This window comes from Quercus robur, chromosome 9 (assembly GCF_932294415.1).
Source record: "Quercus robur chromosome 9, dhQueRobu3.1, whole genome shotgun sequence".
Lineage (NCBI taxonomy): Eukaryota > Viridiplantae > Streptophyta > Magnoliopsida > Fagales > Fagaceae > Quercus > Quercus robur.
In genome coordinates this window covers 21882472-21903062 of record NC_065542.1, presented here as the reverse complement: position 1 = coordinate 21903062, position 20591 = coordinate 21882472, and the positions used below count along the sequence as shown (strand labels likewise).

The 20591-nt window shown below is 34.7% G+C and overlaps 1 protein-coding gene across 2 annotated transcripts; it reads left to right on the top strand.

Annotated features, from left to right (window-relative positions):
- Positions 1–11970: 11970 nt before the first annotated feature.
- LOC126699556 (8-hydroxygeraniol oxidoreductase-like) lies at positions 11971–19018 on the top strand. Of its 2 annotated transcripts, XM_050397456.1 has the most exons (7): positions 11971–12140; positions 14094–14236; positions 14338–14375; positions 14796–15198; positions 16898–17134; positions 18070–18228; positions 18695–19018. In XM_050397456.1, the coding sequence occupies exons 1-7, from the start codon at positions 12104–12106 to the stop codon at positions 18803–18805; spliced, it is 1128 nt and encodes a 375-aa protein (XP_050253413.1). In that variant the 5' UTR covers positions 11971–12103; the 3' UTR covers positions 18806–19018. The 2 variants fall into 2 exon arrangements, with proteins under 2 accessions (XP_050253413.1, XP_050253414.1); XM_050397457.1 differs by lacking the exons at positions 14094–14236; positions 14338–14375 and having other exon boundaries at positions 11994–12140.
- Positions 19019–20591: the final 1573 nt, after the last annotated feature.

Below are 20591 nucleotides of genomic sequence, written 5' to 3'. Positions count from 1 at the left end.
TAATTTTCTGCTTTCTTGAAAATTTACCCTACAAATATTTGTCAAGTCAAATTAAAGATTTGAAAAAGATATATTCCAAGCATATCCACATCAAGCTAACCAAATTATTATCTCCAACAAAAGGCATATCATTAATCCACTTCAAATAAAGGTGTAGGTTTTTCTTATGAATTCAAATAATGGTTGTTTGTTTTTAGACCCATTAAAGCACAATCAGATTAACCTAGTTAATTAGCCAAGTAATTACTTAGTCAAATTATCAAATCTAAGTCAACACACATATATCGTATTATTGTAAAGTGCGGAAAATAAAGAACACAACAATATAATAACCCAGGAAAATCAAACTAGAAAAAAACCTAGGGAGGATTTAACCTGGCTATTCTCAAGGTAAAACGAATCCACTATGAAAGAATTGAAGTTTACACAATAGCGACTTAGACCACTAACATCTTATTGTTACCTCGTGTAGGAAACTTACTACCACGACCACGTGACAGCTCCGAGTCCACGGACTACTTCTTTCTTTAATTCACAGCAACCACAAGTACTCCCACTTGTGTTTTTTTTAAGCTCTTTATGCAGCAACTGAAACAATCACCAAGCTCTCGATATCGATCTTGAGATTGGAAACCCTAAGTATATGTGAAGGCAAACACCTCTAGATCTCATAGAAGATTCACACACACAGCATAAAGAGCAACCTTAGAGAGCTTTTAGGTACAAAACCCTAGATCTACAAAGGAGGCACAAGATGTACTCTAATCTCTTTAAAAACTTATAAAAATGTGCTTAGGGTTTCCTTTGTATACTAGGAGAAGTAGATCTGAAACCCTAATCCTTAATGGACTTAAATTGCTATTTGGGCCGACTTAAACTTCTGTAAATACGATTCTCGATTGGTCGAGCCTGTTCTTCGATCGATCGAATCAGGCAGATTATGAAATCTTCTTCCTGCAGCTTGTATGTTCTTGAATCTTGACTTGAATCACTTTAAGCATTTTCTAATAATACTTATAGACTCTAAGATCTATATCTAGACAAGTTTGTGTTCACAATTTGCCAATTGTTCTAAACATTTAGAACCTAACAAAGGTATAGTTGATTATTGAGTTTACAAGATCTAATATTTTTTTTTTTTTTAAGAAGAATACAAGATTGAATTTTAATGGTATTTCATGATTTCATCCTCTCACGGTGTGAAAAGGGACGTGGTCCCATATCTGCAACTATTACACGGTGCAATTACCGCGTAGGTGAGAGATAAGAAAGTTTGAAAGGTTAAAAACATAAAAATGTTAAATAAAATTCCACAAGGACTGAGCTTCAAAGCAAATTTTTAACTTTTGATATTACCCTTTAATTCACTAACATAGCGTGTTGGGAAAATTATATATAAATGAAAATAAATTTTATTAAGCATAACAAAAACACAACTATATAAGAATATAAAGATTTACATGGTAAACTTTTTCTTTTTGAAGAGAAAAATTATGAGACAAACTTCTAATAATTTCACTATTATCAAATTAATTACAATAAATCTTTTGTGTAATATAACTCATGACTAAAGAAAAATTTCGTTATTTTTCTTTTACTCTCACACACACTATTTATCTCTCACATGTGACAAGATTTTGCACTCATCTCTCTATTTTCTTCAAAAGACACAACTCTCTCTCCTGATCGATCGTTTGTAACCAAATGGCTGAATGGCCTCAATTAATTCCCTTCAGCCTTTTTTTAATTTCTTCTTTAGCGTGAAGTCTCTGCCTAAGCAAATGGCAAGAAGACTTTTGTGTTTTGCTAAGGTGCCTAATCTATATACACTATAAAGTCGAAACCCTTGACCAATATTTGACTTATTTTAAAACTCCCACATTTTTACACATAAGGATTATTAAAAAAAAAAAAAAACTATTTTTAACCCAAAAATTTCAGCTAAAAGAAATAGCTAAAACCTGAAATAGCTTCATGGTATATTATTAAAAGACCTCTCTCCAAGACTTTCCCTTGCATCCTAAAAAAAAAAAAATTAGATAACTTGATCAAGTTAACTTAATTTTTGTGCTTAATTATTGTCTTAGTTATTGCCTTTTTTCAGGGTCATGACCCTGAAAAAAAGGCAATAACTAAGACAATAAATTATCTAAGAAAAAAAGGCAATAACTAAGACAATAAATTATCTAAGAGCTAGTCACTCATACGATAGAATTTCAATTTACTGTTCCATGATAATTATTCTTCATCATCTGGACGTAATACCAATAAGTTTTTAGTGTAGGTAAAGTGCGAATTTCAAATCTCTTACTCAACAGTAATAAACTTTACAAGTTAAGCTAACTAATATACACTCACATTTATCATAAAATACATACAATTACGACGCCTTCAGTTCATTAATTAATTGCTCATCAACGTTGATATCATGTTGATGTAACAATTTTACGTCTTCTTTACTGAAAATTATGAACAATTTGCAAGATGACAGATAGGTTTTATCAGCAAGACTTTTGTAAAGATGATAAGCAAGTATATATATTACTTTTGAAGAGAAAATATTGGCCTGGAGAATCAATTTTGAGAATTTTGAATTGTGATTATATATATTATGACGATGCAATGACACTAGAATGTCGATGAGCTACAGAGATCATAAATTTCCATCAATCAAAGTGTACCACCAGAATATGCATGCACGAGATTCACGCACTTATTGCTTTTCTCAAAGTATTTTTCACACTGATTCAAAAAAAAAATCACACTTATCATTAATTATATGGATTATGTACTCATATTGATGCCACGTTTTCTTAGATAGTCCATATAAACATGTCTTGATCAATATTTGTCGAATGAATACAATCCACTCATAATAAAATTTTATATGGGTGCGTTATACTTTTCTCTTTTCAAGTGACCCAACATTCATGATCATTTAGATCTTTTAGGATAATCCCACGTTATAGAGATTTTAGAATCTTCTTCATCTAATGAAATGAGTCCAAAGACTTGTGCCAAAGACATCATTTAGATCAAGAGAGATCAATGGGGGTGACTCCCTTGGATTTTATATATATATGTATATATATATATATATATATTAATTATATAATAGTAGATACTATTTGAATATTTTGGTTCAAAAAACTCATGCTTGACTCTCCCAAAATTAAAATGGCCACCTAACCCATATATGTAGCGGCCAACATACTTATTCCAAAACCAAAAAACAAAAATTCATTCTTAATATAAAAAAAAAAAAAAAAAAAAAAAAAAAAAAAAAATTCCTTATAAAAAGGACATATATATGCTAAAAAAAATAATTAAAAAAAAAAAGTAGACTTATTCATTATAAATTTATAACTATATGTTTCATATGTTATATGAAAATATTCTGAAACTTCTAACTCCACCTAACGGACTCTTTGGAAAATTTTTTTTTTTTTTTTTTTTTTTTTTTTGGCTGTGGGGGCCAATTAATCAGGAGGTACTGTTAAGGCTGTACTAACTGGTCCTATGGCCCAATCTGAGGACATTAGCTAATCCGAAGATGGCCAGATAAGATTATAAGGGGATCAAGATAAAGAAAAAAGTAAAGATAATATGAGATAAGTCCAACGAATGTCCGAGGAGAAAAGCCATCTCGGAAACAAAGGTCCGAGGTCAGTAAGAGTGCCATATCATCATGGACTTTCTTCGAAATTACATCACAACTGAGAGTTGGATGTTGGACAAGGGATAAGAAAGGAGAAGGGCAACAAATATCTTCAAAAAGCTGCTACCTCCGCATTAAATGCCTCCCAACTAACTCTCTGGCCACATTAATGTGGAGGTGATGCCTGAACAGTAGTCAAGCAGCCTTACAGCTACTAGTTGATGGTTCTGGGAGGTGTTGAATAGAACAAGAAGGAGTTCCCAGAATCTAACCTACACGTGTATGATAGGGATAATACCAAGATTGTAGTATATAGCATGGGAAGATGGACTAAAAAAGGGGATCGGAGAAAAATCAAGCAATTTTTGCAATAAGACTGTGAACTCTTTTAACTTTGGTTATGAACAAAAAAATATAATATAAGCTCCTCAGGCCACTCCGAAGACAAACTTTCTTATCTTACTTGTGTTTAGTAGCCTTAACTTAGCAAATTTTATCGTTTTTCTTCTGGAGTAGATCTAGTTCTTTCATCCACACTCTACAAATTTATTGTTTAGGCTTTTTGGGCTAAAACCCAATCCTGTATTAGGTCCAATCCAATTTCAGTCCTTACAATTGGTGCCGTCTGTGGGAAGAGTTTGATCTATTCTAAAGGAGATTCAGCTACAACGTTCACAATGGAGGAGGCAGATCCACACCAGGCAGCAACAGGACCACACCAGGTAGATGTTAATTTACATCAAGCAGAATCAAGGGGTTTTCAACATAGCAATCCGTGCAGGAGCCTTGAACAGAAAGGAGGCCGTGAGGGAAGTGTGCACACAACTCATACCAATAAAAGTCAATCTCGAGGGAAGAGCCATGTTTCCCATGCAAAGAATGACAGAGACATGCAACGTGAAATCGACGAGTTAAAGAGGGAACTGCGTCATGCTCGGCGAAGACGTTCATCGCCCAGCTTCGAACCGTCCTCGGAAGAGACAGATGGTGCTAGTTATAAACGGAGATCCAGAAGTCCGCCCAGCGAGACCTTTTTCTACGACAAGGAGTACCACCATAGACATATATACAAAAGCCTTGCAAAGGCTTGGAGAACGATGCCATGAACAAGGCACTGAGTCAAGTTTCTAAGTCACCCTTCACACGAAACATAGAAAATGCGAGTCTTCCTCGGCGATTTCATCAACCCACGTTCAACATTTATAATAGTCGAACAAACCCGGTAAAACATGTCAGCCATTTCAATCAAAGGATGGTCGTCCACTCCAAAGATGAGGCTTTAATGTGTAAGGTCTTTCCATCTAGTTTGGGCCCAGTGGCGATGAGGTGGTTCAACGGTTTAAAGACGAACTCTATTGACTCCTTTAAGAAACTCACCCGGGCTTTTGGTGCTCACTTTATTACTTGTAGCAGGGTTCCTCAGCCTTTGGAATCCTTATTATCTATGTCCATGCGAGAGGGTGAGACTCTGAAGGCTTATTCAGATAGATACTGGGATATGTTTAACGAAACAGAAGGAGATTATGATAATGTGGCCATTAGCACTTTTAAGGCTGGTCTTCCAGCCGAGTATGATTTGAGAAAATCTCTAACTGGTAAACCTGTTACCAATGTACGCCAATTGATGGATCAAATTGACAAGTACAAAAGAGTAGAAGAAGACCAGCTGTAGGAGAAAGGAAAGACTAAGGTGATCCCTCAGGAGAGGAGGGATTTCAGGTCGAACAGGTACAATAATAACCGATCTTGGAAAGACTTTATTAGGTAGCCAGGATGCAGGGTTCCTCGGCCTTTGGGATCCTTATTATCTATGTCCGTGTAGGAGGGTGAGACTCTGAAGGCTTATTCAGATAAATACTGGGAGATGTTTAACGAAATAGAAGGAGATTATGATGAAGTGGCCATTAGCACTTTTAAGGTTGGTCTTCCAGCCGAGTATGATTTGAGGAAATCTCTAACTAGTAAACCTGTTACCAATGTACGCCAACTGATGGATCAGATTGACAAGTACAGAAGAGTAGAAGAAGACCAGCTGCAAGAGAAAGGAAAGGCTAAGGTGATCCCTTAGGAGAGGAAGGATTTCAGGTCGGACCGATACAATAATAACCGACCTCGAAAAGACTTTGTTGGGCAACCAGGATCTGCCAACACCCAGGTGGTTAACGCTGTGTTTCGAGAGCCAGTGCAACAGGTACTAGAGAAGATTAAGAATGAGCCGTTCTTCAAATGGCCAAACAAGATGGCAGGAGATCCTATAAGACGCAACCAGAACCTTTATTACCACTATCATCAGGATCATGGACACACAACTGAGGATTGCAAAAACTTATGGGACCATTTGGACCAGTTAGTCCGAGAAGGGAAGTTGAAGTAACTCTTGGATCATTCCAGTGGTCGAATAAGCCAAACAGGCTCGGAGCTTCAGGGAGATGCTTCTTCAAGACTCCCCCTTGGCACAATAAATGTTATTTTTGCTGCCCCAGGGAGAACCGGATCTTGTCCCTCCAGGGTGATGTCGGTATCCCTTTATCCGACCGAGGAGTCTAGTTTAATGCCTAAGAGAGCTAAGATAGGCATCCCGTTAGTGTTAGGTTTTTCAGATGGGGACAAAGTTGGAACCATATAGCCCCATGATGATGATCTAGTGGTTACGCTGAGAATTTGTGGGTATGACGTAAAAATGGTGATGATTAACTAAGGCAGCACTGCTGACATAATGTACCCTGACTTGTATAGAGGGCTAAACTTGAAACCTAAAAACTTAACAGCCTACAATTCTCCTCTGGTGAGTTTTGAGGGTAAAATGGTCGTCTCAAAAGGTCAGATCAGATTACCTATGCAGAACGGCACAGATGTGGTGGAAGTAGACTTCATCGTCGTAGATGTTTTCTCTCCCTACTGGGCCATTATGGGCAGACCCTGGCTTCATACCCTGGGGGTCGTCTCCTCTACTCTTCACCAGAAGATGAAGTACTCATCCGAAAACCAAGTTTTGGAGATAGTAAGAAATCAGACTGCAGCTCGATAATGCCTGGTAGCGACCATCCAACATCAGCCTGAGGTAGAGACCTCGACCACCGTTGATAGTGGTTTATAGCAATCAGAAACCCAGACGTTGCCCTTCAATGGACTAGCCAACGAGGCGAAATGTGAAGATCTAGAAAGGGTAATCGTTGGTGATGATCCGAAGAAGTTCTTTCAAGTTGGAGCTAAACTGCCTTTGCAGGAGAGGGAGCAATTGGTTAAATTCCTCAGAGAAAATGTTGATGTGTTCGCGTGGAGCGCATATGAAGCCCCAGGTATAGGCCCAAGTTTCATTTATCATCATCTAAATGTTAACCCTTCCATCACCCCAAAAAGACAGCCACTTCGACATCTGTCAAAAGAGCACGCTGAGACTGTCAGAAATGAAGTAACTAAGCTCAAGCAGGTAGGGGCTATCAAGGAAGTTTTTTATCCTCAATGGTTAGCCAACACGATGGTGGTGAAAAAGAAGACTGGAAAATGGCGTGTGTGCGTGGACTTCACGGACCTCAATAAAGCCTGTCCCAAGGACCCTTTCCCTATGCCTCGGATAGACCAGTTGGTGGATGCAACGGTCGATCATCCTCGGATGAGTTTTTTGGATGCCTTCCAAGGATATCACTAAATACCGTTAGCATTGGACGATCAAGAAAAGACAGCTTTTGTCACTCCCATTGGAAGCTATCACTACAAAGTGATGCCATTTGGTTTGAAAAATGCAGGGTCTACTTATCAACGGATGATGACTAAAATGTTCGAACCACAATTAGGCAGGAACATTGAAGTCTATATTGATGATATGATTGTAAAGAGCAAAGTGGTGTCTGAGCATGTGGGAGATCTTACAAACATTTTTGGAATTTTGAGAAAGCACAAGTTACGTCTGAATGCTTCAAAGTGTTCATTTGGTGTAGGTTCCGAAAAGTTCTTGGGCTACATGGTGACTCACAGGGGAATTGAGGTGAACCCAAATCAGATTAAGGCCATTGACGGCTTGCAAACACCTCAGAACCCCAAGGAGGTCCAGAAACTGACATGGATGATTGCTGCTTTGAATCAATTTATCTCCAGGTCAGCTGATAGGTGCAAACCCTTTTTCCTTTTACTGCATAAATGGAAAAGATTTGAATGGACCGAGGAGTGTGTTGTAGCATTTCAGTAGTTGAAAAAGTATCTATCTTGGTCGCCAATCATGTCCAGTCCTGAGGTGGACGAGGTTCTGTTTTGATACGAGTAGACAGTGGCATCAAAAACTAGTCTATTACGTAAGTAAGTCACTTCATGAAACTGAGGTATGGTATTTATCCCTGGAAAAGGCCATCTTGGCAATAGTGCATGCTACACGAAAACTCCTCCATTATTTTCAGGCCCATACCGTGGTTGTTCTAACTCAATTACCGCTCAAATTCATACTTCGAAGCGCGGATTATGTCGGGAGGATTTCTAAATAGGGCACAATTCTAGGGGCTTTTGACATCAAATATATGCCTCGTATTTCTGTGAAAGGCCAGGTCCTTGCCGATCTAGTAGCCGAGTTTGCTAAACTTCCAGAAGAAGTAGGGGTGAAGCAACATGGCATGGATGAAAAATCGGTTGGCCTAATCTCCACACAAGACACCTCATCCTGGAAAGTATATGTGGATGGAGCAGCAAACCAACGGGGAGCAGGAGTGGGGCTAGTTCTGGTATCCCCTGAAAAGATCACCATTGAAAAGTCCTTGAGATTGGGATTCTCGGCTACAAACAACGAAGCGGAATATGAAGCTTTGCTGATGGGAATGACAACGGTCCAAAAAATGGGTGGAAGGGTAATGGAAATGTTCTCAAATTCAAGACTGGTCGTAAGCCAGGTAAAAGGGGAATTGGGAGCCCGAGATACAAGAATGCAAGAATATTTGGGTCAAGTTAGGCGTATACAGACAAAATTTGAATCCTTTGACTTATCACATATCCCTAGAAGTGGAAATACTCATGCAGATTCCTTAGCTACCTTTGCCACTTCCTCGGCATAGAATTTTCCCCAAGTGATAATTGTCGAGGATTTATGCATCCCCACCCCAACGAAGAAAGATTTGCTCCAGATCCATCAAATCAATTTAGGGCCGAGCTGGATAGACCCTATACTGCTACTCCTCGAAAGGGATATATTGCCTGAGGAGAAAGCAGAAGCTGAGAAAATACGAAGGAAAGCTCCTCAGTTTTGGTTTTCCGAGGACAAAAAGTTGTATAAACATTCGTTTTCTGGGCCATATCTGCTTTGTGTATATCCCGAGACATCAGAGTCACTCCTAGAGGAACTACATGAAAGAATCTATGGAAGTCACACGGGGGGAAGATCCCTATCTCACCGAGCCATTACCTAAGGATACTGGTGGTCAGGGATGCAAAAAGAAGCGCAAGAATATGTTAGAAAATACGACCAGTGTCAGAGATTCGCTCCAAACGTTCACCAGCCTAGGGGAGTTCTTAATCCTCTTTCCAGCCCTTGGCCTTTTGCTCAATGGGGTTTGGATATTGTAGGTTCTTTCCCTAAAGCACTAGGAAACAAAAAGTATCTACTGGTCGACACAAATTATTTTACCAAGTAGGTCAAAGTTGAACCTTAGTGGGATTGTCATGATGATGGGCAAGCTTTTTAGGTGGGTGGGGCCCTTTTGGGATATATTCCTGACTAGATAATACCCACTTCTCAAGACAAATGTGACTATCTTGAAACTTGCACCCACTATCTATTGGTTCTCAGCAAGCAATTTCCCCCAAGGCATTATCGTTACCAAACAGTCATGTCACCGATATGTAGCTGATTTCTATACCGATGTGTCCTACTAACCGTTATTAGGCTCAGGGTTCTTAGGTATACTGAAATTGATGGGTTGGGCCTCTATATCATGCCCGTACAAATCTTTTGTGTATATATAACTTATGACTAAAGAAAATTTTCGTTATTTTTCTTTTACTCTCACGCATACTATTTATCTCCCACATGCGGCAAGATTTTGCACTCATCTCTCTATTTTCTTCTCAACACACAACTCTCTCTCTCTTGATCATTCACTTATAACCAAATGGCCGAATGGCCTCAACCAATTCCCTTCAGCCTTTTTTTCTTCTTCAGCGTGAAGTCTCTACATAAGCAAATGGCAAGAAGACTTTTGTGTTTTTCTAAGGTATCTAATCTATATATACTATAAAATCGAAACCTTTGACCAATATTTGACTTTTTTTAAAGTTCCCACATTTTTATGCATCAGCATTATTATAAAAAATATATATATTTTTAACCCAAAAATTTCAGCCAAAAAAAATAGCTAAAACCCAAAAACACAACTTATAAACTAATGTCACAAATAGCTTCATGGTATATTATTAAAGGACCTCTCTCCAAGACTTTCCCTTGCATCCTTAAAAAAAAATAAAAAGATAAAAAAAAAAAAAAAAAAAAAAAAAAAAAAAAGGAGGATAACTTTGCTTCACGTCTCTATCTCTAACCATGAAAGGAACCTATCCTTGCCCTACTCCAATTGCTGCATATATATATATATATATATATATACACTACTCCAATTGTTCAGAAGTTTTTCTATTTTTTTGGGTAAAGGTTAATAATTTGCATCTAATATAATTTAGAAATATATATTTTTATTTTTTAAAACAAATAAAATAACAAACTTTAGAAATAAGCAATAACAGTAATTTCTTTTTTGAACGAAAAAAAAAATCATAAATTTTAAGAATTCTCTTTTTAAATTTAAAATAAAATTTGTTATTTGACATTTATGACTTTATTTCTAAATGAAACTATCCTTCATTAATGAGGGAATTTTTGAACCATATAAAATTACAGTTGAAAGAAGAAAATCCTCTTATATGTAATATAGATATGTGTGTGTGTATATATATATATATATATATATATATACATGCTTTCCCTTGTATCTTTAAAAAAAAAAAAAAATCCTTAGTCGTGACCCAACAGCAGAATGATCTTTACATGCCTTCTAGTTTCCAACAATCAACTAATGTTAATCAATGTTTATAGTACTTCCGTACGTAATCCCACATTACACATGCCACCAACCTTCGTGTACGTGATAAATTCAAATCTTTTGTATCACCCTCCCTACTTCGATTTATGTCCCACCAGTAGACAGTAGTATTGAATGTACCTACTGAGCATACTATTAGGTATGTTATTATTACATGATTCCCTAACCTTTTTCCATTCTTTTTAAGAAAAAAATATATATATTGAACACACAAGATGTTCAATTATGACTTCAGCTTATCCATTACACACTCAGGATCTATTTGGATTGAACTTATTGTTGCTGAAACTGAAAACTGAAAATACTGTATCAAAATAATTTTTAAATGTGTGAATAGTACCGTGGGACCCATTTTTAATATTTTTTTAATCTGTGAACAGTGCTAAACAGTGTATGAACAGTGCTCAACAATGCTGTTGTCCCCTAAAGCAGTAATGCCTGCAGGGAAAGAAAAAAAAAAAAAAAAAAGTTAAAATGCAAAACGCAAAACGTGGGTTTCAGCCGAATCCAAACCCACACTCAAGCTCCGTTTGCGTAAGCTGCGTCCACGTCCAGCGCCTCTCCATCTACATTTTTTGCCCTTTTTTTATTTTATTTTTTATTTTTTTAGTCCTGTGCACTGTTTATGTCTCAACAATATATCAAGGCAAATGCACAGTAAATTCATTAATAAACCTATGAACAGTGCATCAAGACAAATGCATAGTAAATTCATTAATGAACCATAATAAAAAAAAATTTTATTATTTTCAGTTTTTAACAAAATAAACAGTATTCAAACGCACACTCAGTAGTATTGAATATACCTACTAAGCATACTATTAGGTATGTTATTATTACATGTAGAATCATGTGCAAGAAAATGACCAATAATACTGGTGATGGAAAATGCTAAGAAGATAAAGGCCCCGTTTGGTAGAGCATTTTAAACACATATTTTTAGTTTTTAAACAACATTAGACACATTTTCACATACTTTTTCACCCACACATATTTCAAAAAAATACAAACAACATTACTCAAACTCCACTAACAAATGGACCCAAAAAGTCCCACAACTTTTGTTACTCATTTTGTTGCACAAGAGATTTTTCATATAAATACACGAGTTGTGACAAAAGTACTAATATTTATTGTGTCCTTAGCATTTCTCTCTACCAGTGATACACAAACAATTATATAGTTTTTTTTTTTTTTGAGAATGACAAACAATTATATAGTTAGTTGTGTATCACTATCACACTTACACATGCAATTATGACAAAGTTTGCATATTTATTTGTGGTACCAGCTTCTCATCTACCCCGCAACACACACACACACACAGCTCTCAACTCAAATTGAACTGCATTGATTAGCTTGGATAGCTCTGGCAATGTCGAAGAGGGACTTACTAAGCATTACATGCAAAGGTATGCCTGAATTTAACCTTTACATAAGAGTTTCTTTTTAGACAAATAAACATCGATCGATTCATTTCCTATACGTATATGGCTTAGTAAGAACATCCGATATCAGAAGATGCAGTACGTACCCAACGTTTCAGTCATTTAGCCAACAAGGGAACCACTCCTCCTGCCCCCAACCTTACTCTTGTTATTTTATTCCTTTTCATAGATAAATTCCTTTATATGTTTGTTGTAGATTTATGTTATTACTGTTGGGGAAAATCATAACCTCTCAAAGCCAGTAGCAAAATCTTCCTCTAAATACTCCAACTCTCCATGGTTGTAGCACTCAAAAACTCTATCAAAACTCTACCAATTTATCTTCCTTGTGTATAATTTAAGCAAAGAAAAAAATATATTTTTTTTTTAACTCTCTTACACTCTCACCATGTTTCTCTCTATCTCTTCACACGGACTGCACCTTAAATGGCTGAATATCACTTTGTGTTTTTCGCTCACTCTATGGAACTCACACTCTCTGCTTCAGCCCTTAGAGCATCTCCAACAGGTTGTGTATCCGGGTATATTAGCTAAAATTTGGAGAATTTGTGCACTGTTCATACTCCAACAGATTTGGTAAACTTGGATTTTTTTTTGGCTGATGAACAGTAACCCATCAAGTCTGATGGGCTACTGTAGATTAGCAACTGATTTTTTTTCATTAATAAATTCCAACACTTAATATTTTATCACTTCTTTCTCTTTCTTTTTTGATTTGTTTCTTCCCACAACAATAACAACAACAAATAGAGACGTATGTGTGTGGTGGAGTAAGGGCGATTTCTCCTTTCTCTCCATACGTGTTTGTGTGTGTTTGAAAATAATGGTAGAAAAAGAAAAGAAAAAGAGAAGAAAAGGAGAGAGCTGAAGAAAGAAATAGAGAGAGAAGTTCTGGAAGTGGAAAGTAGAGAAAAAAAAAAGAGAGGAGAGGATGAGATATTTGGGTTACGGGTATACGTGTGTGGTGCATAAAAAACAAGAGAAAAAAAAAAAAAAAAAGGAAACATATGGATGAGAAAGAATGGTAATACTACCATAATATTTTTACAATATTTTCACAATAAATTTTAAGTAACATATTGTTATTAGCTAATATTGGTGAGTAAAAATATAATTTCAGTGGTAGATTCAAATTAGAATTAGTAACAACTTTTCATATAAGATTTTGTTACAATTCTTGTGAAAGTATTGCGAAAAATATTGTAAACATAACACTTTTTATTGAAAAATATAATTGTTGGGAATAAATATAGAAAAAATAAATGATGATAAACAAATAATAAAGAATGAATAAAGAAATAATATTTAAATGAAATAGAGAATGCGATAGAAAATCTGTTAAAAATATATTTAAAAAAATAAATAGATAAAAGCTAAATAGTACTGTTCATCATTCAAACGATACAAAAATAGCTGAAACTATTAGAAATGCTCTTACTCAGTGTGTTTCTCTCTCAATCACACTCATGGCCGAATGGCCTTTCTTTTCTTTTCTTTTCCTTCTTTTCTCTTCAGCGTGTCTCACACACTTACACAGCTTTGCGATTTGACAAGGCATGTGGGCTGGACCACACGGTGCTTTGCATCCAATAATTACTTTACTTTTTTATTTTTTTTAATTTTATGAAATAATATGTTCTTTTTTTTGGATTGAAAATTTGTGTAAATTAAATAAAAGTAATAAATTAAATTTTAATATTTCTAAAAAATAAATTAAAACTTATAATTCTAAAAGTAATAAAATTAAATTCTGAAATTTAAAAAAAGTAATCTGCAAAACTTCAGGTTTAATTTGTTACACTTTGAATTATAAGATTTAAAACGTTTTTTTTTTTTCTTTCCCTTTTGGTATTTATAAATTTATCTCTCTCGATCTCTAATTTGTTCAACAATGGGGTGTGAATGTGTGATATATAGCGGCGGTGTGTTGGGGAAATGGGGAACCGGTGAAGGTGGAAGAGATACAAGTAGAGCCACCAAAATCATCTGAAGTTCGCGTCAAGATCCTATGTGCTAGTGTGTGTCACACAGACCTCATATTCATCAAAGGGTTCCCAATTGTTAGTATTCAATTCCTTCACAACTGTTTTTATTTAAATTTACTTTCAACTCGTTTTCTTTTGGCTGAAGGGTATGATATCATTAATTTGTTGATCTACAGCCCCTTTTCCCTCGGGTTCTAGGACACGAAGGTGTTGGGTAAGCTCTCAATTAACCAATAACAACACTTTAACTGAAGACACAAACGTTTTATATATGACTATTTTAAAGATTAATATACATTTTACTATATATATATATATATATATAATAAATATACAAAGTGCTGGATTTCTAACGAGGAAAAAAATATATTTACTATGGAATCGACATTGCATCGATTTAACATATTTTTTTTTAAATCAAAGAAGAACAAATTGATGTTATAATAACTGGTCTAGCAAACATATTGATTTATAGATTAAAATAGGGAAAATGTTAATGCATACTCGGGCTTCATTACACTTGATACATGCTCCTTTTTTAAATTATATTTTAAAAACAAGATTTCACTCCATGCAGCAGTGTGTATAAAGAGTGTGTGTGACTATCATTACTAATTAAAATATGCAATTGCAGTGTGGTAGAGAGCGTTGGCGAGGAAGTAAAAGATCTAAAAGAAGGAGATCTTGTGATTCCAACATCACTAGGGGAGTGTGAAGACTGTGAGAATTGTTTGTCAGGAAAGACCAATTTATGCCTCAAATACCCTGTACCTACAAGTGGTCTTATGCCTGATGAAACTTCAAGGATGTCTATTAGAGGCCAGAGGTTGTATCACGCTTTTACTTGCTCTACATGGTCCGAGTACATGGTTGTTGACACTAATTACGTTGTCAAGCTTGATCCAACTATATCTCTTCCACATGCTAGCTTCCTCTCATGTGGATTTTCTACTGGATTTGGGGCTGCATGGAAGGATGCTAAGGTTGAAAGCGGATCAACTGTGGCTGTTCTTGGTCTTGGTGCTGTGGGCTTAGGGGTATGTATATATGTGTTCTCTCTCATAATTTTTCACTGACGGTGTAGTATTTTGATTGGTGCATTATAAAAAAAAATTATATTAATATTGTGATGGTTCAAAACCGACACTAGAAAGTTCCGGCATAGAAAGCGCCAGTATAACTCAATTACTGGACCTATGCTGGCAGTTTAGAGACCTATAACGGCGTTTTTAAAGCGCCAATATAAACCCCTTTTTTTTGGTAGTGATTATTGAGGGGTTAAAAGCGATGTTATTCAATCACCAACTTGTTAGATAGTGAAGAAAGTATTCTCTGTCATCATTCATTTTTGTTTTTGTAGTAAGTTAATGATTATATCTGATCGAGTTTCAATACGTCCCCCACTAGAACGAAAAAGTATACCCTATAGTGGGTATATAAGATATCTCTCTCGCAGTAAATAGATCTCATTGATTTGTAAAACTCACCTACTATGAGAGAGATGCTGCATATACCCACTACATGGTATACTTTCCTCACTAGAATATTGTAACAATAACTAGAAAAACAAACCACCGCAGATATATACATAGAAGGATAAGAAATTCGCTCAGGCCTCATAGTCACAGTCACTAATTAAATAGATTAAGAAAGCTGCGAATGGTTTATGGGTGATGGAAAAAATGCCCCATGATCCTTGGGGAAAAAGAGTAAAAGCAATTAAGCCATGTTTTTAAAATTGGGGGTTTAAACAAGTTATAGTCTATTTGAGCTTTCGACTTTATCCTAGCAATTGGACCCATAACAACACAAAGGGAAGGTTGGTTCGGTGTCAAACTGTCCGTATAGAGCTTCAACTCCATCAAAGTGTCCTAATAATTACATTCACACTGTTGAAGAAAAATGTGTTAGACTTAAAATTTGTTCTAGCATATTTATGTTATATAATAAATTTATATGTAGAGAGGAAAACATGACGAAGGGTGACATAAGGTTGTTACTCTATAACTCATGTCCTAAAGGCCAAAGGGACAAAACGATTTTGGATAATTAGTCTTTCAAATTCAAAGCAAATAATTCAAATTGGGTCATGTTAATTGGTGTTCTAAGGACAATTATTAATAATCATATTAGAAAAGTTTTAATATTATTTTTATGGGAAATATAAAAAAGTTGACAAAAAAATTAATTACTTTTATTTCCCATAAAATGTTTCTAAAAATAATTTCTAGACCAATAACCTTAGGCATTTGCTAACATTTCTCAAGGGAAAAAAGAAAGTCACAACATTGTCCAATTTTTTGTAGTACAAACTATAAAGAGATATGACATTATCATGTGCACTTCTAACATAAAATATATATATATATATATATGTCCCATAGTTTTCCGATTCCCTTAATTTTTAACTTTGCAACGTATATAAGTAGACTTGTATAGGCAATTATTTTATTTTTCTGAACATAAACTTGCATAACTTGATCTATTCTTGATGAGATTGTTGAATTAGTTGGACTCTCTCTCTCTCTCTCTTTTTTTTTTTTTTTTTTTTTTTTTTTTTTTTTTTTTTTTTTTTTTTTTTTTATGGCTGTACCTTGTTGAAGTTTTATCAGTGCATGCAGTTTACCTACCAGAAAGTGAAAAAAGAAAAGAAAAAAAAAATCTCTATTTTCTTTTTCTTTTAATATTCGAATGGTGGATGAAGGAAGTTTAAAATTATGTCCTTGTAAATTGCAGGCCATACAGGGGGCGAGAGTGCAAGGGGCAGCAAAGATAATTGGCATTGACACAAATGAGAGGAAAAAAACAAAAGGAACAGCTTTTGGAATGACTGATTTTATAAACCCTAACGATAATAATAAATCTATTTCCCAGCTAATCAAAGAGTTAACAGGTGGATTGGGTGTGGATTATTTCTTTGAGTGCACTGGGGTTGCTCCCTTGATCAATGAAGCCCTCCAAGCCACAAAAATGGTACGTCTCTAAATTCAAATTTACATGTTCTAGAACATGTAAATTTGAATTCTCTGGATGGGTCTAAAGTTGCGTTTTTTAAAACGCCGCTTTAGTCCTACCCAGCTAAACGTAGTCTCAACATCACAAAACGCAGCTTCAGAGCGAGTCTATGGCTGCGTTTACTAAACACAGCTATACGTCCAGTGATGAAGCTGTGTTTTTGTAAAATGCAGCTCAAACAGCACCCTAAAGCTGCATTTTTGAAAAAACGCAGCTCCAAACGCGTTTTTTGTAGTGTCTTTTATATTCATATAATAATTAATGAAAAAAGAAAAAATACTCTGTGTTGTTGGGTCATATCACATCGATAAGGTATGATATTGAGAAGGGGTTTATCACTTGCTCCGCAACACTAACTATTGCATGCAGTTTTGGTGTTGACGTGTAAGTGTATTCCCTTAACTCATCTCCTTCCCCTTTATATTTCTCAAATTGAAAATAAATAAATAAATAAATACAGCAGATGGTCTAGTGACCAGGCTTTGTGCCAACTGGGTTTGAATCGCCTAATTCTTGTAAGTGAACGCGTTAGTGTCTGTCTTTCTTCACGGTGTCTTGGACACGTAGGGGTTACAACCCTCTCTTTCTACACTTTTTTATATTTTTTTAAAAAGAAAATTACACCTATATACATTAATTGCCGACACTAATTTTTTTTATAATGTTAGAAATACAAATTATTTCACAATATTTTTTACAAATAGTTGATGTACACATGTAATGAGTGATTATTAGTAAGTAAAAAAAAATATTTGAGATGGACTCAAATAAGAATTAGTAAAAGTTAGTCACATTAATAGTTTGTAAAAATATTGTAAAATAATTTATTGAAGTAGTAAAATTTTTTATTTATTTATAACCATGTTTATCGGTTGTGCATGCATGGTGATCAGGGAAAAGGACAAACATTAGTAATTGGGGCAGGAAATGATCAGACTGTCCAGGTCAATTTCATTTCCCTCTTGTTTGGTGGAACTTTGAAGGGTAGCATTCTTGGAGGGCTCAAATTCAAAACTGACCTTCCTTTTATAATAGACAAATGCAAAAATAAGGTGAATTTTAATTACATTGCTTACTAATAAATGTGGCTGCTTCATGTTATACGTACATAGAACTTATTATCTGCTTATCAAAAAAAATACATAGAACTTGTTATCTTGGCTCAAAAAGCATCAACTTATAATATAATGTATATTTCTAATTTATTATAATATTTAGCAGCAGTTCTACTATTTGCTAGTACTACTTTTAAGTGATGCTAGCTAAGAGTAGTGCAAATTAGTAGTATCTATACCTTTAACATTTTTCCACTCCTTTTTATTTCCTTTCCCATGTATTTTTTTTCCCCTCCCCCTTGGTTAGGGATAACACTGATATTATGCTTTAATTTTTTAGATGGAAAAATTGAGAGCTTCCAATTATATTGTGTAAAATATGTTTTATAATAACTAATATTTACTAATCATGTCAAATTTTGGGAACTTTTGAAATGCTGATTTACTCTTTTTTTTTTCACAGGAAATCCAACTTGATGAACTTTTGACTCATGAAGTTTTAGTAGAAGATATAGATAAAGCATTTGAGAACTTGAAGCAACCTGATTGTGTGAAGGTTCTTATCAAGTTTTAATTGATCCTGCTACGAGCCATAACAAGATGCATGTTGTTTAAAAAATAAACTTTTTTTTTTTTTTTTTTTTGCATGTAATAAAGATACATTTGATTTGAGACGATGGGAACATGCTTTTTTCTTTTTTCTAAAAATTCCCCCCATATTGCTTCACTTGTATAAGCACTATAAATTGTAAAAAAGGGCGGATAAGTTAAGTAACGTTTTTGTTTTTGTTTTGTTTTTTAAATTGTTAATTGGCACCACACAAATTAGAAAAGCATATGATTTCTTATCTTAAAGTAATCTTCTTGGGATACTCAAATGGTCGGCCTCCAATCATAATCAGCTGTCCAACCATAATATTTTATAGGAAAATATCCAGAACATTTCTTTGAGTCCTCAGACTGAATTTTCTTCTTGGTTGAAAAGGGAAATTTAATTTTCTGCCTTTTTTTTTTTTTTTGGCTGGGTAATTGGTTTATAGGGGGATCGAACCCCCAAGCTTGACAAGGCACTAAGGTCCAGGTACCACTCAGGCACAAGGCCCAGTGGTTCTGCCTTCTTGAAAATTTACCCTACAAATACTTGTTAAGTCAAATTAAAGATTTGAAAAAGGTACTCCCTCCATCTCACTTTGTTTGTCCTCTATTCCATTTTGAGATGTCTCAAAATATTGTCTTATTTCTAAAAATAAAAGTCATTAATTTACTAATGTTCCTATTATACCCCTATTAATTTACTAATTCAATTTTTTGATAAATTTATTTAAGGTTAGTTTTGGAAACTTGTATATTTTTAAAAGGTAGACAAGACAATAAATAATGTTCCCTTAAAAAATTTGACTTTTCAAACAGGACAAACAAAGTGGGACGGAGGGAGTATATTCTAAGAATATCCACATCAAGCTAACCAAATTATTATCTCCAACAAAAGGCATATCATTAATCCACTTCAAATCAAGGTGTAGTTTTTTTTATGAATTCAAATAAAGGTACAGTTGACTATTGAGTTTACAAGATTTAATATTTTTTTTTAGAAGAATACAAGATTGAATTTTTATGGTATTTCATGATTTCATCCTCTCACGGTGTGGAAAGGGACGTGGTCCCATATCTGCAACTATTGCACGGTGCAATTACCACGTAGGGGAGAGATATGAAAGTTTGAAAGGTTAAAAGAATAAAAATGTTAAATAAAATTCCAATTCAAGGACTGAGCTTCGAAGCAAATTTTTAACTTTTGATATTACCCATTAATTCACTAACATAGCGTGTTGGGATAATTATATATAAATGAAAATAAATTTTATTAAGCATGACAGAAATACAGCTATAAGAACAAAAAGATTTACGAAGTAAATTTTTTCTCCTTGAAGAGAAAAATTATGAAACAAACTTCTAATAATTTCACTATTATCAAGTCAATTATAATAAATCTTTTGTGTATATAATATATATAACTCATGACTAAAGAAAAATTTCGTTATTTTTCTTTTACTCTCACACACGCTATTTATCTCTCACATGTGACAAGATTTTGCACTTATCCCTCTATTTTCTTCTCAACACACAACTCTCTCTCTCTCTCTTGATCGTTCACTTATAACCAAATGACCGAATGGCCTCAATTAATTCCCTTCAGCCTTTTCTTTTTTTTTCTTCAGCGTAAGTCTCTGCCTAAGCAAATGGCAAGAAGACTTTTGTGTTTTGCTAAGGTGTCTAATTTATATATACTATAAAATCGAAACTTGACCAATATTTGATTTGTTTTAAAATTCCCACATTTTTACACATCAGCATTATAA